The sequence below is a fragment of the Puma concolor genome, chromosome E2, assembly GCF_028749965.1.
Source record: "Puma concolor isolate L17-30 chromosome E2, mPumCon1.1.hap2, whole genome shotgun sequence".
Taxonomy (NCBI): Eukaryota; Metazoa; Chordata; class Mammalia; order Carnivora; family Felidae; genus Puma; species Puma concolor.
Window position 1 is genome coordinate 60,055,936 of NC_141681.1, and position 27,684 is coordinate 60,083,619.

Consider the following 27,684-nt stretch of genomic DNA (forward strand, 5'->3'; position numbering starts at 1 on the left):
AGAAGGAGAAAAGGCCCAGGATCCCTTCATGAGGTCATGTAAGTATAAGAAGAGTCTTTATGCCAGCACTAACACAGCCTGCTGTTCGCTCCAGACCGCCCTGAAGCATCCACCATGTCTTTTCAGAACAATGTCCAAAGAACCACAGGGGAAATGGCTCTGACAACCATCTTGCTTTTCCAGATGGGCATTGGGACTCTGGCCAATGTCACCCTCTTCTTCTTTAATGTCTCTCCAATCTTGTGTGGACACAAGCAGAGGCTCCCCAACACCATTCTCACCCACAAGGCTGTAGCCAATCTCTTAGTTCTTCTCTCTGCTGGGATTCCCCACAAGATGGCGGCTTTTGTTTTGAGGAAACCCCTGTCCAGTCTTGGGTGTAAATTTGTATATTATGTACACAGAGTAGCTCGCAGCACCACCATGTGCTGCACCTGTGTCCTGAGCACCCATCAGTTCTTCATACTCATCCCAGAGAGGGCGGTGTGGACGATGCTCAGAGGAAGAGCCCCCAAGATCATTGATCCTTCCTGCTGTATCTGCTGGATGTTCAGTGTCTTAATGAATATCTATGTTCCTGTGAAAGTCACTGGTTCACAGGACACGGGAAACAGTAGTGACATCCTCGGGACGTGGTTCTGCTCATCCTCCACTCTGAGTGCAGGCACTGTCATTCTGTGGTTTGTCTCCGATGCCATGTTTATTGGTCTCATGATCTGGTCCAGTGGCTCCATGGCGCTGTTCCTGTACAGGCACCACCAGAGAATGCAGTATATTCACACCCCCAATGGCTACCGCAAATGTTCCCCGGAGACCAGAGCTGCCCACACCGTCCTGATGCTGGTGGCCACCTTTGTGAACTTTTATGCGCTAAATTCCACTTTTGTGTTTTATGTCGCTGCCTTTTTAGATTTCCGTCTATGGTTGATAGAGACTTCTAATATTTTGGCTTCATGTTTCCCCACTTTTAGCCCCTTCTTGCTGATCCTTCGGGATTCTGGGGTTCCTAGGTCCCGCTCTTGAGTTGTTAGAAATCAAATGTAAATATGCAGAAGACAGCTTTGATAACTACCATGATCACTGTATTCAGTGACCGTTTACTCAGCACTGTTTTTTTTACATAATATCCACAGTGATCTTAGAGGGTGACTTTGATACTGGGGTTGCACCAAGAGACCTCAAAGTCAATCTGCAAATTATGAGCTTGAAACGGACACACAAAGTTGTTGAGGAAACATGTCTCCCCCTTGACCACTGCAGCTGCTGAAACGAATCTGTTTTCTTCAGGAGTATTCGAAGTGTTTCTGCAAATTTTATCTCAGTGTGGGCATGCCGGACACACTGGCATACATTGGTACATAAATCCAATATTTATGTAGATAAATACAACTCCATGGAGGGCAGAGGCTTTATTTCATGGATGCAGGTAAGAAACCTGGCAGATGGAGGAGTTTTCTATGTGACTTTCTTACTGTATTTCACTCCTGTTTCCCTAATATGCTGTAGTATTACACAGAAAATCAATGTTGTCCAATGGATTGCTTTGCCTTTGAACCTTGCAGATTTTCTTTACATGGTTGAGTTCATTGATCAGATAAACAAAGTAGGAGTGCCTGGGTGGCTCAGTCGGTTGAGCATCGGACTTCAGCTGAGGTAATGATCTCGCAATTCATGAGTTCGAGCCCTGAGTCGGGCTCTTTGCTGACAGCTCAGAGCCTGGAGCCTGCTTCAGATTCTGTGTCTCCCTCTCTCTCTGCCCATCTACTGCTTGGACTCTGTCTCTTCAAAAATAAATAAACATTAAATACGCTTAAAAAAAGATAAAGTAATATTGAGGGTTAAAGCTACCATTTGTAGATTTGTCATTCAGATTTTTTAGTTTACCACTGAAATATAGAAACTGGGGACTTAATTTTGTCTTTGTCCCATCTGCTTTTTTCTTTGTTTTTCCTTTTGCCTCTTTTTGGGATGTCTGATATTTCTAATAGTCCCCTTTAAAAATTAGTGGTGACAGGGAGCCTGGGTGGCTCAGTTGGTTAAGCGTCCAACTTCGGCTCAGGTTATAATTTCATGGTTTGTGAGTTCAAGCCCCACGTTGGGTTCTGCTCTGACAGCACAGAGCCTGCTTGGGATCTTCTATCTCCCTTTCTCCCTGCCCCCTCCCACTTTCACTTTCTATCTCTCTCAAAAATAAATAAAGATTGAAAAATTAGTGGTGTTAAGGTATAACTATTTTTAGTGGTTGTTGTAGCTGTTTTAAAGCGGCTTTCCAGGGCACCTGGGTGGTTCAGTCATTAAGTGTCCAGCTTCAGCTCAGGTCATGATCTCACAGTCCATGAGTTTGAGCCCCGTGTCAGGCTCCGTGCTGACAGCTCAGAGCCTGGAGCCTGCTGCGGATTCTGTGTCTCCCTCTCTCTCTGCCCCTCCCCCACTCACACTCTGTCTCCTTCCCTCTTTTAAAAATAAATAAGCATTAAAAAAATAAAAATAAATAAAGTGGCTTTCCAAAATGTTATATCCTAGTTAGAACTACTATTGACCATTTCACAGAATATGTAAGAATTTTACAATAGTGTAATTCCATGTATCTTATAATTTTTATAAATTTTTATTCTACATATGTTATTACCCACAATTAATGCTATTATTTTTTGCTGTCACGAGCCAGTTGTCTCTTATAGAAAATAAGGAATTATAATATAGTACAGATTACACATGTATCCATATGATTGCCAATTCTGCTGATAATAATCCTTTTGTGTGTATTTTCCTCTGGTAGAATTTTCCTTCAGTGTTAAGCACCTCCTTCAGCTGTTTTGGAATACAGGTTTGTTCTGTGTGAATTGTTTCAGTGTTTATTTATTTAAATATATATTTATTTCACTTGCTGTTTTTCCTATTGTACAAAATGTCTATTTGAAAAAAGTAATAAAATATGATCAATTATAAAAATATTTAGCAATATCCAATCTCATTTTAAAAATTGAGAAATTCAATGCCTTTGAATTATTTTTATTTTTAAAATTATTAATTTGAAATAATTTCAAATATACATAATTTTCTTTCTTCCCCAGATACCCCAATAGTTAACATTTACCACACTTATTTATCAACTAATTTCTGTGTGTTATATTCTGTTATCACTTTTTTTTTTCTGACTCACTTGAGAGCAATGTACATACAAGGTGTACATCATCCCAAACTCACTAGTGTGGTTTTCCCTCAAACAAAGACATGACTACATAACAATATTCTGTCCTTTGATTTAGAAAATCAATGTAGATACACCACCACTGCTGTGTCCACGGGTCATACTCAAATTTTCCAAGAGATCCAAAAACATCTCCTTTTCCTTTCTGGTTGGGATTCCCAACTGGGAATGTGTGCTATGCTTCGTTGCCCATCTCTCTTCCTTCTTCTCCAGGCTCAAACTGTTAGGATGACTTTCCCTTTCTTTTATATTCTCACCCTGTTTTGTTCTGTTGAATGACACTCCCCTGGGTCCCTCTGGGCTTCTTATGACCAAACTCAGCTCACACTTCCTTGGTAGCAGGACCTTGGAAAAGAGGCTGTCCTCTTCCCAATGTTTCTCATCATGGCACATTATGGGGAGATGTCTTTCCTTTTTTAGGTTTATTTATTTATTTTTAGAGAGCAAGAGAGCTCAAGTGGGGAAGGGATAGAGAGGCAGAGAGAATCCCAAACAGGCTCCACATTGCCAGCGCAGAGACTGATACAGGGCTCAAACTCACGAACTGTGAGATAACCTGAGCTGAAGTTGGACATTTAACTGACTGAGCCACCCAGGTGCCCATTTTTTTTTTTTTAAGTAGGCTTCATACCCAGAGCAGAGCCCAACAGTGGCTTGAGCTCAAGACCCTGAGATCAAGACCTGAGCTGAGATCAAGAGTTGGATGCTTAACCAACTGAACCACCCAGGCGCCCCAATGGGGAGATATCTTGAGACTATCCTAATATGCTGTTCCTCATCACCTTATACTCACCTGCCTTAGCTGTCACAGCTCCCATGGGAATCAATAAACAATAGGATGGTTCTCTCATATCAGCCCTCAACATTAGTAGGAATCTACTGAAGAAAGAGGCTTCCCTTCACCCCATGTATTTAATCATTCATTCATTCATTCATTCATTCACTTCTATTCCTCAAAAGGATCCCTAAATTCTTGTATGATTTAATAGATTGCATTCTGATACAGTAATTTATCTGTTTTTATGTTGATGTAGTCCCAGATTGGCCAATAGAAGATCTGTATAGCTGCACGGTTTAACAAAAGGAGTCGTTGTAGGCTCATCTTGTGCTGTTCTCCATGTAGCCCTTGCATCCATCATTTCACCAAAGAATACCGATGCCTTCAAATGGAGGTTGGTTGCTAGACACTAAGAACTGTTTTTAGCTTTGTACATTGCTCCTAGTATGCCATTCCTTATGGGATCTCCCAGCAAAAAGCTCATGATTAGGTTTCATACACATGCACACATGCATGTCCATGATGAACTATGAGTTACTCACATTTGAATTCCTCCAAATCAAAACCAACCCCCAGGATTAATTCTAGCTTCTCTCTGTTCTCTGCTTATAAACAGTGACAAAGCTGTGCTACATTCACTTCAATATATTTCTTATTTGCTCAACCGTGATTTACATGCTCGAGGATCCCAATCTCGTAACTACTCTGCTTGCGTCCTCTGTCTGCTTTCTCCCATCCCCCCAGCACTCTCATGCAATGCAGGTTTCTTGCTACTGTTCCTGACATGGCTCTCCTATCTCCTCACCACCTGCGTCCCTGGATTGGTGGTGACTAAAACACTCAACGACATGGTTGCTTTGCCTACTCCTGCCCTCACTGCCCTGCATTCTAGAAGGATTCCTTCTACTACCTCTACTCTATTCTACCTACTACCTCTGCAGTTCTGCCAACTGCATGGCAGCCCGAGAGGGGAAGGACATGGCAAGAGAGGGATGAACATGGGAAAGAGGAGAGAAGAAGGTGTCACCCGAATTTCTGAAGGGCTTTCTCACTGGATGCAAAACTGTACACTGACCCTTGGCTTCTTTCCTTTCATTTGCCCAAGATTGCAGAGCTGGAGTGGGACAGGCTACAATCAAAGATAGATGGGTCTGGCAGCAACTTGTAAATGTAGAAGAATGATGGAATTAGAGTATTGTTGACTGGCAATTGCCATAGAGAAAGATTATTTGATAGTTGTTTTTTTGCTTTTGTTTTTGTTTTTGTTTTTTTAGTTCTCTGGCATTTTCATGTGGCCAGATCCAGAAGGATCCCACTTTACTTAAACCCAAAGTTGTTTTTGGTGGGAATTCATTTCAGTCCCTCAAAGTCATGACAGTTTCTGCCCTGACTTCCACCCTCTTGCATATCCTGCACTTTCCAGTCTACAAAATATGCTGCTTTGAACCATCCAAGGACAGGTCTTGGGCTTAGTATTTTTGTGTGGCTGTGACAGGCAGGCTCTCTCTTGATTCCACACACAATTTTACTGGAACCAGAGGCCTTAACTCTTGAAAGAACCCATCACTTCAAGCACCAGGGGAAGCATACATGGAGGTCACCAAATCTGTGGCACAAGCAAATGACTTGGATAATATAAGTATCTGCAATTGACACCAAATCCTCTCTCTGAAAGTCATCATTTCTGTAAGAAGGAAAACGAAATGGGAGTAGCTCTGTGGAAAGCAAGTGAAGGGAACTGAGGGGGGAAGGCAGAGGGTCTGAACACATCAAATGTTCCCACAGGAAAATCAACATCCACAGAACCTAAATCATTGCTGTCGACTTAGATAAGTACAGGTCTACAATTGTTGGGGAAACTGTTCTCTTTACAGTGACTGTAACAAATTACTTGCTTGTTTATCCTTTTTATCTTTTTAATATATTTTTAATGTTTTATTTATTTTTGATAGAGCAAGCAGGGGAGGGGCAGAGGGAGAAAGAGAGACAGAGAGAGAGAGAGAGAGAGAGAGAGAGAGAGAGAGAGGATCCCAAACAGGCTCTGCGCTGTTAGCACAGAGCCCGACATGGGGCTTGCACTCATGAACTGTGAGATCGTGACCTGAACTAAGGTTAACTCAGAGGCTCAACCAACAGGGCCACAGATGGCTTGTTTATCCTTTCTATTAAAGCATACAAATTTACTTCTGGGCTATGAGATCTTATGCTCCTAGCAACCTGTTGGGTCATTCAACATTTTATGAATCAGAGCAGACATCTAATCACATCAACCACGGTGCCATTTTTAACATTTCTGCTCTATCCGTGCTCTTATATAGTCATTATCTTCATTATAATGCTTGTGGTTAATGAGTCTACAGGCTTGTGTGCTTGAAAACATCCATTAAAATTTCTATTTTAATGAGCAAATGTTAAATAGTGCTCTTTGAAATGATAAATGTTCAAACTGGTATAAAATATTGTGGGTGAAACATAGTGTTAGAGAATTAGCCCTAGGGGCACCTGGGTGGCTCAGTCTGTTAAGCATCTGACTCTTGATCGCAGTGTAGGTCTTGATCTCAGCGTTGTGAGTTCAAGTCCCACATGGGGCTCTGCACAGGGGGTGAAGCTTACTTTAAAAAATTAGGGGTGCCTGGGTGGCTCAGTCACTTGAGCATCGGACTCTTAATTTTGGCTCGGGTCGTGATCCCAGGATCATGGGATCAGGACCTGTGTTGGGTGTCACACTGAATGTGGAGGCTCCTTGGGATTCTCTGTCTGTCTCCCTCTGCCCCTCTGCTCCTCTCCCCTTCTTGTCTTCTCTCATTCTCTTTCTAAAATAAAATTTAAAAAAGAATTAGCCCTAAAAGTAGAATAAAAAACATGAAGACATACTCGATAGTAAACAAAAGCTGGTAAAAAAGAACAATTTCTGGGTGAAAAGACTGTTGGAAACCCATGGAGGGGGTGTACGGTTGTACCAGAGGTTGGGGGGCACTACAGGCTTTCAGATACAGGGTGGGTTGCTGGCACTGGAAGTCTGAATTCTTTTGTTATCATATTATATTTCCTATATGGCTTTGCCCTAAGCCCAATGCATAGATAAAGGAATGCTTTATCCCTGTGCAAATGATCCAGGAAGGGAGTCTGGTTGCACAATGAGAGGCTCAGGAGGCAGGGCTGAGTGGGTACTTGGAAGGGAAATTATCTTCCTTTGGAGTCATGTGGGCATTAGGGATACCCGTATTTTGACGTGGGGAAGACGGTTTGAAAATGGGCTATTTTCCAGACTGAAAAGCCATAGGGTCATAAATAGCAAGAAGCATGGAATTTAAAGTCATGTTAAGACCAGAGCCCTGACCCAGTGATCACGGTCAGTATTTTGGAAAGCTGAAAAAGCACCGAGGAGCACGCCCCCTTGGAAATCCAGGAAAGGGAGTCCTGTAGAGACTTTCCTGGTGTAATCTGAAACTGGCCCCCATACATAGAGGGCAGTGACAGACCAGAGAAAGACGCAAGCACCTCCAGGTTGGTAGGTGGCCATTTTAACAGCAAAAGGAACTTAACACACGAGACTTGTCTTGGGCAGCAGCAAGACTAACGAATCCCCACATCTGCTCTCCAACCCTTAAAGGTTTGTAAAGAGGCATTAACTGGGCTCAGGCATGTGTACTGTGCAGGTGTTTTCAACATCACATCACTCTGTCAAGGCTACATCCTTGGAGCAGCCTCTGGTGTGGGAAAACCAAACGGATCCTACATTCGAAGGTCAGAGGAGAGAATGAAGTGCCTCTGAGTATCTGGGTTCAGCTCGTGGGTAAGTCACTAGTCACATCTTCTTGATCATGTTCCCTGATGCACCTTTGGGTATCCCTTTAATGCCAGGTTACAACTGGTTCTGAGCTACAGTTTTCCACAGAGAATGTAGACAAATTTTCCTGCTAGCTATTTGGCTACCCATCCCCCCCATGGGGATCTTCTCATTAATTGCCAGAAGTTGTCCTTAATCATGAAAAGAGGATGGTGGTGATTTGCACTGGGGATAAAATTTATGCTCTGTTGGAGACACCCCTGATGTTCTATGCAGGTAGTGTTACCGAGACAACAGGTGACATCTGTGTGGGGAGATCAGGTCTAGGAATCTGTCTCTATAACTATGGCTAGTCCTGTCTGACACTTCTGTGCACAGACTCTGGAGCAAAAACCCGCCAGGTGAATGCTTTCTTATGTTCAGGGAAAAATCCAGGAGAGCAGGGTCTCCAACAAGAGAGGTACTTGAGGGTGTGGTTGTGCACCAACATTGGGCAGGACACATGCCCACCGTGTCTCACTCTGAGGGTCTGTGTCTGTGCCACAGCTGGGTGGAGGGGGTGTGTGTGTGTGTGTGTGTGTGTGTGTGTTGGGGGTGTCTCAGAGTGGGACCAGATTCGTGTGGTTCATTGCAAATCCTGTGCCTTGGGTCCCTGACCATAAGAGAGAGGAGGCCCTGGTCTCTTTGGAATATGTGCCAAGCCCTTGATGACCAGAGTCACTGAGTTCTTTCCCATTTTTTTTTTTTTTTATAAAAATTTTTTTAACATTTATTTATTTTTGAGACAGAGAGAGAGCATGAACAGGGGAGGGTCAGAGAAAGAGGGAGACACAGAATCTGAAACAGGCTCCAGGCTCTGAGCTGTCAGCACAGAGCCCGACACGGGGCTCAAACCCACGGACCGCGAGATCATGACCTGAGCCGAAGTCGGATGCTTAACCGACCGAGCCACCCAGGCGCCCCTCTTTCCCATTGTTAAAAAGGAATTATTTGGGGCACCTGGGTGACTCAGTCAGTTAAGCATCTGACTTCGGCTTAGGTCACGGTCTTGCGGTCTGTGGGTTTGACCCCATGTCCGGCTCTATTATGACAGCTCAGAGCCTGGACCTGCTTTAAATTCTGTGTCTCTTTCTCTCTCTGCCCCTGCCCTGCTCATGCTCTCTCTCTCTCTCTCTCTGTCTCTCTCTCTCTCTCTCTCAAAAATAGACATTGAGAAAACATTTTTTAAAAAAGGTATTGTTTTATTGGCCCTGAACAGATGGAAGCTTGCATGTGAAGCAGCTCTCAGTGTCTCTCTATCCAGGGCCTTTTTCCCTGTTGTCCACAGCACGTGATGATGCCTCTAGGAGGCTCTTCTGGGCTCTACATTATCACTTTACTACAAAGCAGCTCTAGGGTCTGCGTTCATCTGTGATGCGATGGGGTGCACACCCCTCTGCTGGCTCAGCACCACAGTTAACTCTGGCTGCTTCCATATACTGTATGCACCTAGTCACAGAAGCAAGAAGATTCTGGAAAATACGAGGAAGCTAGTGGAATAGAAAGTGTAGGCACAAGAGACACAGCTGCCTTTACATTTCTTTCTTTCTTTCTTTCTTTTTTTTTTTTTTTTTTTTTGCCTTTAAACTTTGTTTTAGTGAAAGCGGAGCTGTATCATCGGAAATGTTGTTGCAAAAATAGGGCTTCAGGGTCTTTTCTTTCTTTTTAGGACCGGCTGGCATGCAGTTTGTCCTGTTATGTGGCAAGTGAGTCACTGAGGCTACAGTAAAACCCAGCACCCTGGCGTGCCAGGGAATTTGCAGGTAATTAATTGTAAGTCAAAGGAGACACCAGAAAGCGTTCTGTCTTTCCTCCTTCGATTGTGGCTCACCATGCCCAGATGGTATGGTTTGAGCATCTATCAGGAGCATCTATTAGGAGAATACGTCATGCCCTCACAAAGCTCAGTGCAGGGGTAGAGAGAGAATGAAGGAGTAAATAAGGCAAGGAATACGCTCCACTTTGAGATGAAGAGAAGAAGCAGGTGTGGTGATGGAAAAGGACCATCAGGTGTCTGAGCAGGTGAAGTAGAGTGCGTTGCAGCTAGAGGAGGTGGGAGATGTTTGGGTGCGGGGCGGAGGGGCATCCAGGAGGAGAAGGAGGAACGTGGGTTCCTTGCGTGATGAAGTGAAAACACGTTTCTGGTTCTTTCTAGGGAAGTGAGTTCAGCTGGCTCCTGTAAGAAAAGGGATGGAGGGCGTGATAGGTTGGAAATGTAATCGGCTTCCTGGCCAGAAATGCAGTTGTCCTCCTGTGTGTCCCTGCCAGCGGTAAGTAGTGACAGCTTTGGGCTGCACTGCTCTTTTCTATTGTTTTGCTGGCTTCTGTTTTGTTATTTATGTGCTGCTATTTGTTATTTCCTTCCTTCTACATACTTTGGGCTTCATTTGTTCTCTCTTTTTTTTTTTTTTTTTAGTTCCTTGAGGTATAAAGTGAGGTGGTTTATTGAGCTCTTTCTTTTTCCTTAAGGTAGGCGTTTATCCCTATAAATAGCCCCCTTAGAACAGTTTTTGTTGAATCCCATAAGTTTGGTGTATTGTGTTTGCGTTTATGCGGGTCTCACAACAGTTTTTTGGCTTCCCTTTTGGTTTCTCCTTCGCTCCATTGGATGTTCGGGAGTGCGTGGTTTAATCTGCACACAAATGTGGATTTTCCAGGTTTCCTGCTGTTACCAATTATTAGTATCATGTCATTGTTGTGGCTGGAAAACATAGTTGATGCGATTTCAGTCTTTGCAAGTCTGTTAAGATGTGTTTTGGGTGGCAACCTAGGACGTCTCCGGGCAGATACTCTGCATGTGTGCATGGAGGTACGTGTATCTGCTGCTGTGGGCAGGTGGTCAGGATATCTGTAGGTCTAGCTGGTCTATATTGAGCTCTGGGGGCAATGCTTCTATTGAGACTCTGTCTGGCGACCTATCCACTGAGGAACGTGGGGGCATTGCTCATACTCTAAATGAGTAGAAAAGGGCCTTTCTACCTTTAACTTGGTGCAGGAAGACGAGAGAGAAAATTTTAGTGAGATGACCTCTGGTTCATTTTCAAGTCTCACACAATAGTGTGAGTGTTGGAGTATAGTTGATCTGTTCATTGCATTTTCCATGTTGTTATTCTTCCCTCCTATCCCTCGCTGTGGCAGGAAATTAAAACAAGGGAACAAATAACACCTGTTATAAAAATAGTTCCTACCACCACTTGAGAACTTCGTTCTACCTGTTGTGATCTCAGACATGAAATTGACCTTGCATATCTACATGTGGTTTACGAACGCTGGTCTGGTGTTGATGCAGACTTTACTTTTCTATAGTCTTTTTTTTTTTTTTTTTTTTTTTTTCAACGTTTTTTTTTTTTTTTTTTTTTTTTTTTTTTTATTTATTTATGGGACAGACAGAGACAGAGCATGAACGGGGGAGGAGCAGAGACAGAGGGAGACACAGAATCGGAAACAGGCTCCAGGCTCCGAGCCATCAGCCCAGAGCCCGATGCGGGGCTCGAACTCACGGACCGCGAGATCGTGACCTGGCTGAAGTCGGACGCTTAACCGACTGCGCCACCCAGGCGCCCCAACTTTTCTATAGTCTTAAAAAATTTTTTTTCATGTTTATTTATTTTTGAGAGAAAGAGCACAAAGTGGGGGAGGGTCAGAGAGAGAGGGAGACACAGAATCGGAAGCAGGGTCCAGGCTCTCAGATCTCAATGCAAGGTTCAAACCCATGGACCATGAGATGATGATTTGAGCTGTAATCGGATGCTCAACTGACTGAGTCACCCAAGTGCCCCATCCAAACTTTACTTTTAAGTGAGAAAACAGATGCACAGAGGGTGATGCTCCCAGGTGGGATTAAGCTCATAAGTGGATAATTATAACACACCATAAGAGCTTCCAGGATGCAGAGTTTGGAATCTTCCTCTACTCAGAGATTAAGCCTCTGACCCAAGGTTATGTCATTCCCATACCCCCAATGATGGAACAGGTTCTCAGAGCTCAAGGCTGTGTTCTAATGTCCCAGCACCATTAATTACCATTGATGACTGGGGAATAAGAGATAAGACCTGAACTGGGTGAATCCAAAGCAGATGGTACCAAACTTTTCATGGTGTGGCTTCTTGTGCTGTTTTTTTTTTTTTTTTTTTTTTTTTTTAAACAGTAGTTCCATAACATGGTCCCAATTTTCCCCTAGAGCAAGAAGGATTAGTACCTCAGGGATTTTTAAAAATTTATTTTACCTTCTGACAGTGGGTTCTCAACTCTGCAGTAATAATTAGGATTATTGCTTTTAGAAGGCTTCACACCTTTTCTTGGAATAAATCCATTTTTCTGTTGTAGGTAACAGAGTCTTCTTTTTCACTCATAAAGCTTCAGATCAGTCTTTATTTTAATGCACCACCTAATGTGTGCTATGGTTGCTTTTGAGCTCAAGTACCTATTTTGATTCTCATTTATAATATCTAGAACGAGGACGCGTGGGTGGCTCAGTCGGTTGTGCATCCAACCCAGGTCGTGATCCCAGGGTCATGCCCCTCCTTGGGCTCTGTGTGGAGTGTGGAGTTGGCTTGAGATCATCTCCATCCCCCCTCCCCCTCCCCTCCCCTCGCTCCCCCTCCCCTCCCCTCGCTCCCCCTCCCCTCCCCTCGCTCCCCCTCCCCTCCCCTCGCTCCCCCTCCCCTCCCCTCGCTCCCCCTCCCCTCCCCTCGCTCCCCCTCCCCTCCCCTCGCTCCCCCTCCCCTCCCCTCGCTCCCCCTCCCCTCCCCTCGCTCCCCCTCCCCTCCCCTCGCTCCCCCTCCCCTCCCCTCGCTCCCCCTCCCCTCCCCTCGCTCCCCCTCCCCTCCCCTCGCTCCCCCTCCCCTCCCCTCGCTCCCCCTCCCCTCCCCTCGCTCCCCCTCCCCTCCCCTCGCTCCCCCTCCCCTCCCCTCGCTCCCCCTCCCCTCCCCTCGCTCCCCCTCCCCTCCCCTCGCTCCCCCTCCCCTCCCCTCGCTCCCCCTCCCCTCCCCTCGCTCCCCCTCCCCTCCCCTCGCTCCCCCTCCCCTCCCCTCGCTCCCCCTCCCCTCGCTCCCCCTCCCCTCGCTCCCCCTCCCCTCGCTCCCCCTCCCCCTCCCCTCCTCCTGCTCTCTCTCTTAAAAAAAATTAAAAAAAAAATCCAGAACCAACTAAAGAGTCAGACAAAATGCAGGAACTCGAAAGCTACTGAAGATGTAAAGCAATCTGTGTGTGCAATGGTTTAATGATACTCCTTTACTAGCTTTACTGAGGTATAATTGAGTAACAAAATTGTCTCTACTGAAGGTGTACAACTTGATGTTTTGATCGGCTGTTTTGAGTAGTGTTTACTTTTTGGTGTGGACTGAGGTGTGCTGAAAAATCTCTCCAGGAACAGACTTCTCAACAAGTTACAATCTGTGGAATTATTAATAACTAGAATTCTTTGGCCACTAGGGATATTTTCTATACTGAGTACCATATCTGAGGACATTTTAGGGACATGTTGTGTATTCAGGTGGCTACTGATTTTTTGAAAATTGCTTTAATATATAATACTGAGTTCTCAGAAGTTGAATGTGTATTCTTGTAATTTTTAGATAATCTTATAATTTGTGTATTGTTTTTGCATTTCCACTTAACTTTATTTTTTTAATGTTTATTTATTTTTGAGAGAGAAGGAGAGACAGAGTATGAGCAGGGAAGGGTCAGAGAGAGAGGGAGACACAGAATCTGAAGCAGGCTCCAGGCTCTGATCTGTCAGCACAGAGACCGAGGCAGGGCTCGAACTCACAGACTGCAAGATCATAACCTGAGCTGAAGTCCTAGACTTAACCGACTGAGCCACCCAAATGCCCCTCCGTTTAACTTTATTAATGCATTATAATGGCAGACAGGATGATAATGAATTATAAAGACCCTACAGTAACATTCTTGTAGCCTCCTTTCACATGTTTATTTATTTATTTATTTTTTTAATTTTTTTTTCAACATTTATTTATTTTTGGGACAGAGAGAGACAGAGCATGAACGGGGGAGGGGCAGAGAGAGAGGGAGACACAGAATCGGAAACAGGCTCCAGGCTCTGAGCCATCAGCCCAGAGCCTGACGCGGGGCTCGAACTCACGGACCGCGAGATCGTGACCTGGCTGAAGTCGGACGCTCAACCGACTGCGCCACCCAGGCGCCCCATTCACATGTTTATTTACAAAGTACACATTTATTTCATACTCATTATGTGTCAACCATATTTTTGACCAAGACAGGCATGCTTCTTATGTTCATGGATTTTATATTTGGGCAGGGGGTCGGAGCATGAAACTAAAGAGACATAACTACAAAGTAATAATGTGAAATGGGGAAATTGGTGTCCGTGGTATGTCATCCAGGTTGAGTTGCCTGTGGAATATGGTCACATCTCCCTTGTCAGAAGAAGAAAAGCCATAGGATCCCTTTACAAGGTCATAGAACTACGAAGAGCCACCAATGAGCCTACTCTTCACTCCAGGCCACTCTGAAGTGCTCACAATGTCTTTTCAGAACAATACCCTAAGAACCACAGGGGAAGTGGCTCTGAAAACCATCTTTGTGGTATAGATTGGGGTTGGGTCTTTTGCCAATGCCATAACATATCTCCAATCTTGCGTGAACACCAGCGGAGGCTCCCCAACATGATTCTCCCCCACATGGCTATAGCCAATCTCTTGGTTCTTCTTTCCACTGGGACTCCACATGCTATGGCATCTTTTGTCTTAAAGCAACCCCTGTCCACCTTTGGGTGTAAACTTGTCTGTTACACCCACCAAATGGCTCGCACCACCTCCCTGTGCTCCACCTGGGTCCTGAGCACCTTTCAGTGTGTCCCTCTCTTCCCTAGGAGAGCAGGGAGGATGATGCTCAGAGGAAGAGCCCCCAAGGTCCTTGGTCTTTACTCTTGAATCTGCTGGATTTCTAGTGTCTTAATTAATATCTATGTTCCTGTGAAAATCACTGGTTCACAGGACACATAAAACTACACCCAAGGCAGATGGTTTTGTGCATCCATAGGTCCTACTACAGGAGTTGTCTTTTTTTTTAAATGTTTTATTTATTTATTAAAAAAAATTTTTTTAATGTTTATTTATTTTTGAGACAGAGAGAGACAGAGGATGAACAGGGGAGGGGCAGAGAGAGAGGGAGACACAGAGTCGGAAGCAGGCTCCAGGCTCTGAGCCATCAGCCCAGAGCCCGACGCAGGGCTTGAACTCACGGACCGTGAGATCATGACCTGAGCTGAAGTCGGATGCTTAACCGACTGAGCCACCCAGGCGCCCTTAAATGTTTTATTTTTGAGAGAGAGAGAGAGAGAGAGAGAGAGAGAGAGAGAGAGAGAGAGGCAGAATCTGAAGCAGGCTACAGAGCCCAACACGGGGCTCCAACTCACCAACTGTGAGAGCATGACCTGAGCCGAAGTCGGACATCCAACCGACTGAGCCACCCAGGCGCCCCAGGCTTTTTATTCTTGTTGTCTCTGATGCCATCTTTGTTGGCCTCATGATCTGTTCCAGTGGTTACATGGTGCCACTCCTGCACAGGCATCACCAGAAAATACAGTATATTCATAACTGCAAAGGCTACCGCAAATGCCCACCAGAGACCAGAGCTCCCCATGCCATCGGGATGCTGGTGGCCATCTTTGGTGTCTTCTACATGCAGAATTCTATTCTTGCTTTTGATATCATTACTTTAGTAGGCTCTTACCTATGGTTGATGTATACTTCTCATACTTTGGCTTCATGTTCTCCTACTATTTGTCTCTTACTGCTGATCCTTAGGGATTCTACAGTTCCGAATTTCCACTCTTGAATGTTGAAAATGACTATTAAGAATCTAAATCTATAGAAGTCAATTCAACAATAGCCATGATTATACTGTTCAGTAAAATCATTCCCTGAACACCAGTTACCAGGTTTTTTTAACATAACATACACAATGATCGTTATATCTTTAATTGAAATATAATTGACACATTATGCAAGTCTAAGATGTGTAACATGTAAATTTGATATATTTACATATTGCAATATGATTACCAAAGTAGCATTAGCTAACACCTCTATCATGTAATTATCATTTCTTCCTTCATAGTGGGAACAATTAAGATCTAATCTCTCAGCAATTTTTGAAATTTGTAATACAGGATTGTTGATTATAATCACTATGCTGTGCATTAGCTCTCCAGGACGTCTTTATCTATGTGTTTTCAGTTTGTACCTGTAAATAACATATCCCTAATTTCCCTACCATCCAGACTCTGTTAACCACCATTCTATTCTATGTTTTTACAAGTTTGGCTTTTTCAGATTTCACATATAAGTGTCATCATATGGTATTTATCATTCTCTGTCTGACTTATCTCACTTAGCATTCATGCCCTTAAGATCCATCTATGTTGTTGAAAATGGCAGGATTCCCTTCTGTATCATGGCTGAGAAATGCTCCATTATGTGTATATGTATCACAACATCTTTATCCATTCATCTGTTGGACACTTAGGTTGTCTCCATGTCTTGTCGATTGTGAATAATGCCGCAATAAACATGGGAGTGCATATCTTTTCAAGTTCCTGTTTTTTATTTCCTTTGGATACACACACACAAACATATATGCCTATGCATATATACATATATATGTATATATACACACACCCATAATTGTTGGATCATACTGTCATTCTATTTTTAATATCTTGAGGAAACTCCATATTGTTTTTCATAGTTGCTATACCAGTTTACATTCCTACCAATAGTGCACAAGGGTTCCATATTCTCGAAATCCTCAACACTTGCTATCTCTTTTTGATAATAACCATTCTAACAGGTGTGAGGTGACATCCCCTTGTGGGTTTGATTTGTATTACCCTTATGATTAATGATATTAAGCATCCATTCATGTACCTGTTGGCCATTTGGATGTCCTCTTTGGGGGAAAAATGTCTATTCAGTTCCTCTGTCCATTTTTTAAATTGGATTTTTAAAAAATTATTGAGATGTAGGAATTCTTTATATATTTTGGGTATTAACCCCTTAACCCGTATGGTTTGCAAATAGGATGCCTTTTCATTTTGTTGTTTCTTTTGCTGTGCAGAAGCTTTTAAGTTGGTGGTACCATTTGTTGATTATGCTTTTATTGCTTTTGCTCTTGGAGTCTTACTAAAAAACAAAAAAATATTGATAAGACCAATGTCGAGGAGATTCTCCCCTACATATTCTTCTGAAAGTTTTATGGCATCAAGTCTTATGTTTAAGTCTTTAAACATAAAGTTAAGTTCATTTTGAGTTGATTTTTGTGATTGGAAAAGGGGTCCAATTTCATTCTTCTGCATGCTTTTACCCGATCTTTCAAAGCCATTTGCTGAAGAGACTATTTCCTCAATGAGTGTTCTTGGCTTCCTTGTCAAATATTGGCTGGCCATATATGTGGGGGGTTATTTTTGGACTCTGTCTCATTGGGCTATGTGGATATTTTTATACTAGTAACGTACATAAAACTTTTTTTTAATGTTTATTTATTTTTGAGAGAGAGAGAGCATGAGCAGGGGAGGGGCAGAGAGAGAGGGAGACACAGAATCTGAAGCAGGTTCCAGGTTCTGAGCTGTCAGTACAGAGCCTGATGCGAGGCTTGAACCCACGAACCACAAGATCATGACCATAGCTAAAGTCGGATGCTTAGCCAACTGAGCCACCCACGTGCCCCAGTAATGTACTTTTTAAATTTCTATAGCTTAGTAGTATATTTTGAAATCAGAAGTGTGATGCCTTTAGCTTTTTTGTTCTCATGATTGCTTTGGTTATTCAAGGTCTTTTGTGGTTCCATACATACTTGAATAATTTTTTTCTATTTCTGGGAAAATGCCATTAAAAATTTGATAAGGATTTCATTGACTCTATAGACGGCTTTGGGTAGGATGGACACTTTATTAATTTTTCCATGAACACAGGATATATTTCCATTTGTGTATGTCTTCAATTTCTTTTATCAAGGTCTTGTAGTTTTCATTGTATGGATTGTTCACTTCCTAGTTAAATGTATTCCTAAGTATTTTATTTTTGATGCTGTTGTGAATGGGATAGTTTTCTTTTTCAGAGGTTTCACTCTTAGTGTATAGAAGTGCAACTGTTTGTTGTTTTCACACCCTGTAACTTTAGTGAATCCATTGATTAGTTCCAACAGTTTTGTTAAGTCTTTAGGATTTTCTATATAGAAGATCATGTCGTCTGCAAATAATTACTGTTTTGCTTCTTCCTTTTCAATTTGGATGCCTTTCTTTCTTTGTCTTGCCTAATTGCTCTAGCTGGGACTATATTAAATAACAGTGGTGAGAGTGGGCACAGTTGTCTTGTTCTTTTTGAAGCATTTTTAGGGGCGCCTGGTGGCTCAGTCAGTTGGGAGTCCGACTTTGGCTCACAGTTCGTGGGTTTGAGCCCTGCATTGAGCTCTGTGCTGACAGCTGGGAGCCTGGAGCCTGCTTTGGAATCTGTGTCTCCCTGTCTTTCTGCCTCTCCCCTGCTCATGTTCTCAGTCTCTCAAAAATAAATAAATGTTAAAAAATAATAAAAATAAATTTGAAAATGTTAACTTATTTTGAGAGAGAGAGAGAGAGCATGCGTGCATGAGCTGGGGGGAAAGGGCAGAGAGAGAGAATCCCAAGCAAGCTCCACTGCCAGCCCAGAGCCTGATACAGGGCTCAACCTCACAAACCGTGAGATGCAGACCTGAGCCAAAAACCAAGAGTTGGACGCTTAACTGTCTGAGCCATCCAGGTGCCCCCAGTTGTCTGGCTCTTGATCTTAGAGGAAAAGCTTTCACTTTTTCGCCATTGAGTATAATGTTAGCTTGGTTTGTTGTATATGGACTTACTCATGGTATGGCGTGTTCTTTCTATACCTGGTTTGTTGAGGTTTTAGCCATGAAAAGATGTTGTGTTTCCTACAGCAATATGTCTTTGTCCAAGTCCAAGGTCTCTGGGTGCAGCATCAGTGATAGTAATGCTTTTTGATTCCATCTTTTTGGTTTTGACAGAGAAAATTTCTTTATGTAGATGGGGTGTAGGTTACATGAAAGAATTCATTTGTAACAAATTTGTAAAAGTTGGTTACATGGTACATTTAAGATCTGAGCATATCATTACATGTAAGTTATACGTCAATAAAATTTTTATACTAAAAACTAAGATACTTGATATTCACTCTATAACTCATTGTATGTATTTTTACTGTATTTTCATAACATGGAGAAAAATAACTTTATAAAATAACTGTACTCATAGCTTGGAAAGAAAACATTCTCTTCTATTTTAAATAAAAGGGAAAAGCAAAGACCTATCTGTAATGAAATTATGCAGCTGCTACTAAAAATACAACCTTCACATTTATGTCTTATTCATGATGAGAGAGAAAAAATTTCAAGGCTGGGTAATGCCTAAATATATTTAATAGAGTCTTTGCCTTTTTTAAAACTTCTTTTCCTTACATTTTTATTTATTTTGAGAGACAGAGCACACGTGGGGGAGGGTCACAGATAAAAGGAAACACAGAATCTGAAGCAGGCTCCAGGCTCCGAGCTGTCAGCGCAGAGCCTGATGCGGGGCTCAAACTCGCAAACCATGAGATCATGACCTGAGCTGAAGTCAGATGATTAACTGACTGAGCCACCCAGGTGCCCCTAGAGTTTTTGCTTTTAAAAAAGTATTCATATTAAAAATTTCATATTTATTCCAAGTCAAATTACAAGGTCTATGTTAGAGAACATCTCCAAAAAATATTTTCAAATCAACTTACATATTAAAAAGAGATATACAGAAGACAAACTTTGGAAAAAACCCTACATGTACTTTTTAAATTTATTTTTATTTTTAAATTACATCCAAATTAGTTAGCATATAGTGCAACAATCATTTCAGGAGTAGATTCCTTAGTGCCCCTTTGCCCATTTAGCCCATCCCACCTCCCACAATCCCTCCAGTAACCCTCAGTTTGTTCTCCATATTTATGAGTCTCTTCTGTTTTGTCCCCCTCCTTGTTTGTATATTTTTGTTTCCTTTCCCTTATGTTCATCTGTTTTGTCTCTTAAAGTCCTCATATGATTGAAGTCATATGATTTTTGTCTTTCTCTCACTAATTTCACTTAGCATAACTCCCTCCAATTCCATCCATATAGTTGCAAGTGGCAAGATTTCATTCTTTTTGATTGCCCAGTAATACTCCATTGTATATATATACCACATCTTCTTTATCCATTCATCCATTGGTGGACATTTGGGCTCTTTCCATACTTTGGCTATTGTTGATAGTGCTGTTATAAACATGGGGGTGCATGTGTCCCTTCGAAACAGCACACCTGTATCCCTTGGGTTAATACCTAGTAGTGCAATTGCTGGGTCGTAGGGTAGTTCTATTTTTAGTTTTTTGAGGAACCTCCATACTGTTTTCCAGAGTGGCTGCACCAGCTTGCATCCCATTTTTTATTCCATCTTTGTAATTTTTACAGACAGCTGTAAATAGGATATTGAGTCAATTATTGTAATACCTGACCCAGAGGAGAGTTTGTTCTGATTGTTCATTTGCATTTTACACTGAAAATCATTCTTGGAACACTAAAAAGTAGCCCTCTTTATAGCTTTTCCAATTATTCTGTGAGCACTTAATTTCTTTCCAAAGATCTCAAATCAGTGGAGAAAAGAAGGAATTCATTAAAAACAAACAAACAAACAAAACACTTGTTTGCACACCTGAAGAACAATAGGAAAAAGCTGGACCCATCTCCCACACTCTTAACTAGAGCTTGGTGCCCAGGTGATCAGAGGACCTCCTGATCCAAAAGGGGATGCCTATGGAGGGTACCCTGGATCTCCCAGCAGATGGAATTGGAAAAAATTTTAGGGCAGGCCTTCAGTGTCCCAACCCTGTCAGGGACTGTGACCTTACCATCTTGTGACTTTTCAGTAATCAAACACTCTTTGAGAATAGATAAACTTTATTAAATGTTAAAATAGTGGCAAATGTAAGGAGATGGGAGAATAGAATATGGGCCTCCTGAGTGAATGACCACATACTGATAATGTTCTCATGGCTCTGGAGTGGAAAGCGAAAAGTTTAATAATGAAAAGATTTAGAAGAAGAAAAGTTATGGAGGGAGAAGGGGCGGAGATGTCTGAATGCAGGACTCAGGTACCAGGGAGATCTTGGGGGGGGGGCAGTGGGGTGAGGGGAGGACTCTGAGGAGGAGAGTCAGGAATCCTGTCCCGTCCTACTTACCACCCAGACCCCACCCACTTCCTGGGCCGCAGAATTTCAGAGCTGAGGGAGGCTCCGTGCCTACCCTGGCCATGGTTATCCACTATGCTGGAGTCCTGCTTGGTTGGACTCCTGTTCCGGGTGCTCCTCACCATACTTGTCTGAAGTCTGCCTGTAGCAAACCTTACATACCTACTGCTATCTCTGGTCCATCAGTCCCACTGCTGGGATGACTATGTGGCCAATTCAGCCCTCAGAAGCGCCGTCTAGTTGGGACATTTGGCCATTCCACCAGTACTAGCATCTGACCAACTTCCCAGTTTTATCATCTTGTGAATTCTTGAGTCCAGTCATTGAGCATCCTTGGAGCTGCATAGACAGAGACTAGGCCTTCTCACCCACCTAGCACTGGATGCAAATTTTTCTCTCACAATACAACAAAGTCACCCTCAAACAGTGACCTGAGTCACCAACTTGAGCCTCATAAAACATCTTGTGAGTGAGTATGAGAGAGGGAGAGACTGAGAGAGGGAGAGAGATTGGGAGAGATGGGGGGAGGGAAGGAGAGAGAGATTGGGAGGAGAGACAAAGCGATAGAAAGAGAGATTGAGAGCTAAAGAGTCTGAGCAAGCGTGTAAGACAGTGACATGGAGAGACAGACATGGAGAGAGCAAACAGAATGAAATGGAGAGAGGCAAGACAGAGACTGAATTGAACAGAAGTTGACCCAGGCCCCCTGAGGTTCCCATACCCACCTAGTGCCATATCTGAAGTCCTTACATGTGGGAAGAAAACTTCAATTCCACACAAAGATCAGAGGCCTAGAACAAAGTCTCACCTCCCCAACATCTAGTACATGGACACACACACACACACACACACACACACACACACACACACACACACACCTCAGACAGCTGGTAAACCTAGCCCATAGGAGGGGAAAATAATCCTTCTGTGCATGCCCCATTGAAAAACTGGTCCAGAAATGGATGCAGATAATTGATCAGAGCTCTTCAGGGATAGGGACAAGGTCCTGGCTTGCACAGGACATCTACACAATGTTGGGGTGAGAGACATACAAGCATACATGGAAGGTATCCAGATAGCTAGTCAGCCTGGTCTCTCAAAGGCAGGAAAAGCACTTCATGACTGAGTTGTGAACAGTGCTAGTCACTTTAATGGAACATCACTTTGACTTGAATAAATTGCCAACAGGCTATTGTCATTCAGAGTTAAGTGTTTGGCACACATTTACTTGAAAATGAATGGAGTCTGTCATCTCAAGCAGAACGATGGACAGTATTATTTTGCCAATGATAAAATTGGAGCCTTCAAGCCAAAGTGGTAACTGGAAAACTTGTATCTACCGTCCGGTGCTTTGTATTTTCTGAATACTGACTTTTTAAGGGGAAAAATGATGATATTAATATGAGTAGCTTTAAAAATATTGTACAAAATATGAAAACATTCAGAAGGTCTGCATAACTATGTGAAATAATATTTTCCAAATGACAAATACAGATGTTATATAATTGTCCATGAGCAAAAATTCTATTCAAATACAGAATAGCCCTATAGATTTTACCTGACAGAGATCACTGATCTGATTTCCAATTCTACATTTTAAGTAACCATAATGAAGTTACCACTTTTCAAGTGTTGGTGTAATAGCAAAGAGGATTATCCAAAATTACCTGAAAAGAAAATTTAAAATGCCCCTCATCTTACTGGCTACATAGTTGTGTGAGGCTTGAAATTTTTCATTCACTTCAACCAAAACAAAACATCACAATATATTGAATGTGAAGTAGATATCAGGATCCACATGGCTTATATTTAGCTAGACATTAAAGAGATTTGTAAAAATATAAAATAATGCTATTTACCATGATTTTAAAAAAGGTTTTTATGGGGAGGAGGGAGGGAGAAAGAGGGTGAGTGGAGGAAAGGCAAAGAAAGAGAGAGGCACGGAATCTAAAGCAGGCTCCAGGCTCTGAGCTTTCGGCACAGAGCCTGATGTGGGGCTTGAATCCATGAACCATGAGATCGTGACTTGAGCTGAAGTTGGATGCTTAACCAACTGAGCCACCTAGGCACCCCTGAATTTTTTTAAACAGTTATTCTACACAAATTTTTTTATGTTAAAATGGAATGAATTTAAAGTTATTGAAGATATAAGTAAATATTTGAAAATTTCCTCAGGTTTAACTTTTGTTCTTTCATTTGTTTTGTTTTTATTTATTTTTTATTTTATTTATTTTTTAATATAATTTATTGTCAAATTGGTTTCCATACAACACCCAGTGCTAATCCCAACAAGTGCCCTCCTCCCTGCCCATCACCCACTTTCCTCTCTCCCCCACCCTCCATCAACTCTCAGTTTGTTCTCAGTCCTTAAGAGTCTCTTATGGTTTGACTCCTTCCCTCTCTGTAACTTTTTTTCCCCCTTCCCCTCCCCCATGGTCTTCGGTTAAGTTTCTCAAGATCCACATATGAGTGAAAACATAGGAGGTCTGTCTTTCTCTGCCTGGCTTATTTCACTTAGCATAATACCCTCCAGTTCCATATATGTTGCTGCAAATGGTCAGACTTCATTCTTTCTCATTGCCAAGTAGTATTCTATTGTATATATAAACCACATCTTCTTTATCCATTCGTCAGTTGATGGACATTTAGGCTCTTTCCATAATTTGGCTATTGTTGAAAGTGCTGCTATAAACATTGGGATATATGTGCCCCTATGCATCAGCACTCCTGTATCCTTTGGGTAGATTCCTAGCAGTGCTATTGCTGTGTCATAGGGTAGTTCTATTTTTAATTTTTTAAGGAACCTCCACACTATTTTCCAGAGTGACTGCATCAATTTGCATTCCCACCAGCAGTGCAAGAGGGTTCCCATTTCTCCACATCCTCACCAGCATCTCTAATCTCCCAATTTGTTCATTATAGTTACTCTGGTGTGAGGTGATATCTCATTGTAGTTTTGATTTGTATTTCCCTTATGGTGAGTGGCATTGAGCATCTTTTCATGTGTCTGTTGGCCATCTGGATGTCTTTTTAGAAAAGTGTCTATTCATGTCTTCTGCCCATTTCTTCACTGGATTATTTGTTTTTTGGGTGTGTAGTTTGGTGAGTTCTCTATAGATTTTAAATACTAGCCCTTTATCTGATACATCATTTGCAAATATCTTTTCCCATTCCGTTGGTTGCTTTTTAGTTTTGTTGGTTGTTTCCTTGGCAGTGCAGAATGTTTTTATCTTGATGAGGTCCCAATAGTTCATTTTTGCTTTTAATTCCCTTGTCTTTGGAGATGGGTCGAAAAAAAATTGATGCAGCTGAGGTCAAAGAAGTTGTTGCCTGCTTTCTCCTATACGGTTATGATAGTTTCCTGTCTCACTTTCAGTTCCTTCATCCGTTTTTAGTTTATTTTTGTGTATGGTGTAAGAAAGTGGTCTAGTTTCATTCTTCTTCATGTTGCTGTCCAGTTCTCCCAGCACCATTTGTTAAAGAGACTGTCCTTTTTCCATTGGATATTCTTTCCTGCCTTGTCAAAGATTAGTTGGCCATACTTTGGTGGGTCCAATTCTGGAGTCTCTATTCTATTCCATTAGTCTATGTATCTGTTTTTGTGCCAATACCATGCTGTCTTGATGATTACAGCTTTGTAGTAGAGGCTAAAGTCTGGGATTGTGATGCCTCCCGCTTTGGTTTTTTTCTTCAATATTACTTTGACTATTCAGGGTCTTTTGTGGTTCCATACAAATGTTAGGATTGCTTGTTCTAGCTTTGAGAAGAATGCTAGTGCAATTTTGAATGGGATTGCATTCAATGTGTAGATTGCTTTGGGTAGTATTGATATTTTAACAATATTTATTCTTCCAATCCATGAGCATGGAGTGTTTTTCCATTTCTTTGTATTTTTATTCAATTTTCTTCATAAGCTTTCTATAGTTTTCAGCATACAGGTATTTTACATCTTTGGTTCGGTTTATTCCTAGGTATTTTATGATTCTTGGTGCAATTGTGATTGGGATCAGTTTCTTTATTTGTCTTTCTGTTGCTTCATTATTAGTGCATAAGAATGCAACTGATTTCTGTACATTGATTTTGTATCCTGCGATTTTGCTGAATTCATGTATCAGTTCTAGCAGACTTTTGGTGGAGTCTGTCAGGTTTTCCATGTATAATATCATGTTATCTGCAAAAAGTGAAAGCTTGACATCATCATTGCCAATTTTGATGCCTTTGATTTCCTTTTGTTGTCTGATTGCTGATGCTAGAACTTCCAGCACTATGTTAAACAACAGCGGTGAGAGTGGGCATCCCTGTCGTGTTCCTGATCTCAGGGAAAAAGCTCTCAGTTTTTCCCCATTGGGGATGATGTTAACTGTGGGCTTTTCATAAATGGCTTTTATGATGTTTAAGTATGTTCCTTCTATTCTGACTTTCTCGAGGGTTTTTAGTAAGAAAGGATGCTGAATTTTGGCAAATGCTTTTTCTGCATCAATAGACAGGATCATATAGTTCTTTTCTTTTATTAATGTGATGTATCACATTGATTTTGTGAATGCTGAACCAGCCCTGCAGCCCAGGAATGAATCCCACTTGATCATGATGAATAGTTCTTTTTTTTTTTTTTAATTTTTTTTTCAACGTTTATTTATTTTTGGGACAGAGAGAGACAGAGCATGAACGGGGGAGGGGCAGAGAGAGAGGGAGACACAGAATCGGAAACAGGCTCCAGGCTCTGAGCCATCAGCCCAGAGCCTGATGCGGGGCTCGAACTCATGGACCACGAGATCGTGACCTGGCTTAAGTTAGACGCTTAACTGACTGCGCCACCCAGGCGCCCCTGAAAAGTTCTTTTTATATGCTGTTGAATTCGATTTGCTAGTATCTTATTGAGAATTTTTGCATCCATATTCATCAGGGATATTGGCCTGTAGTTCTCTTTTTTTGCTGGGCCTCTGTCTGGTTTAGGAATCAAAGTAATGCCGGCTTCATAGAATGAGTCTGGAAGTTTGCCTTCACTTTCTATTTTTTGGAATAGCTTGAGGAGGATAGGTATTACCTCTGCTTTAAATGTCTGGTAGAATTCCCCTGGGAAACCATCTCGTCCTGGACTCTTATTTGTTGGGAGATTTTTGGTAACTGATTTAATTTCTTCGCTGGTTATGGGTATGTTCAAGTTTTCTATTTCTTCCTGTTTCAGTTTTGGAAGTGCGTGGGTGCTTAGGAATTTGTCCATTTCTTCCAGGTTGTCCAGTTTGTTGGCATATAATTTTTCATAGTATTCCCTGATACTTGCTTGTATTTCTGAGGGATTGGTTGTAATAATTCCATTTTCATTCATGATTTTATCTATTTGGGTCATCTCCCTTTTCTTTTTGAGAAGCCTGGCTAGAGGTTTATCAATTTTGTTTATTTTTTCAAAAAACCAACTCTTGGTTTCATTGATCTGCTCTACAGTTTTTTTAGATTCTATATTGTTTATTTCTGCTCTGATCTTTATTATTTCTCTTCTTCTGCTGGGTTTGAGGTGTCTTTGCTGTTCTTCTTCTATTTCCTTTAGGTGTGCTGTTACATTTGGTATTTGGGATTTTTCTTGTTTCTTGAGATAGGCCTGGATTGCAATGTATTTTCTCCTCAGGACTGCCTTTGCTGCATCCCACAATGTTTGGATGGTTGTATTTTCATTTTCATTTGTTTCCATGTATTTTTTAATTTCTTCTCTAATTGCCTGGTTGACCCATTCATTCTTTAATTTTTTTTTCAACATTTATTTATTTTTTTACGGGACAGAGAGAGACACAGCATGAACGGGGGAGGGGCAGAGAGAGAGGGAGACACAGAATAGGAAACAGGCTCCAGGCTCTGAGCCATCAGCCCAGAGCCCGACACGGGGCTCGAACTCCCATACCGCGAGACCGTGTCCTGGCTGAAGTCGGACGCCCAACTGACTGTGCCACCCAGGCGCCCCTGACCCATTCATTCTTTAGTAGGGTGTTCTTAACCTTCATGGTTTTGGAGGTTTTCCAGACGTTTTCCTGTGGTTGATGTCAAGTTTCATAGCATTGTGGTCTGAAAGTGTGCATGGTATGATCTTAATTCTTGTATACTTATGAAGGGCTGTTTTGTGACCCAGTATGTGATCTATCTTGGAGAATGTTCCATGTGCACTCGAGAAGAAAGTATATCCTGTTGCTTTGGGATGCAGAGTTCTAAATACATCTGTCAAGTCCATCTGGTCCAATGTATCATTCAGGGCCCTTGTTTCTTTATTGATCCTGTGTCTAGATGATCTATCCATTGTTGTAAGTGGAGTATTAAAGTCCCCTGCAATTACCACAATCTTATCAATAAGTTTGCCTATGTTTGTGATTAATTGTTTTATATATTTGGGGGCTCCCATATTTGGTGCATAGACATTTATAACTGTTAGTTCTTCCTGATGGATAGACCCTGTAATATATAATACCCTTCTCCATCTCTTGTTACAGCCTTTAATTTAAAGTCTAGTTTGTCTGATATAAGTATGGCTACTCCAGCTTTCTTTTGACTTCTAGTAGCATGATAGATAGTTCTCCATCCCCTCACTTTCAATCTGAAGGTG

At 42.1% G+C, this 27,684-nt stretch overlaps 1 protein-coding gene and 1 pseudogene across 1 annotated transcript; both read left to right on the forward strand.

The window, feature by feature from the left end:
* LOC112851130 (vomeronasal type-1 receptor 1) lies at positions 1–1,023 on the forward strand. The gene has a single exon (XM_025914676.2). The coding sequence runs from the start codon at positions 115–117 to the stop codon at positions 1,021–1,023; it is 909 nt and encodes a 302-aa protein (XP_025770461.1). The 5' UTR covers positions 1–114.
* A 13,299-nt stretch (positions 1,024–14,322) lies between these two features.
* On the forward strand, positions 14,323–15,659 carry LOC147573867 (vomeronasal type-1 receptor 4-like; annotated as a pseudogene).
* Positions 15,660–27,684: the final 12,025 nt, after the last annotated feature.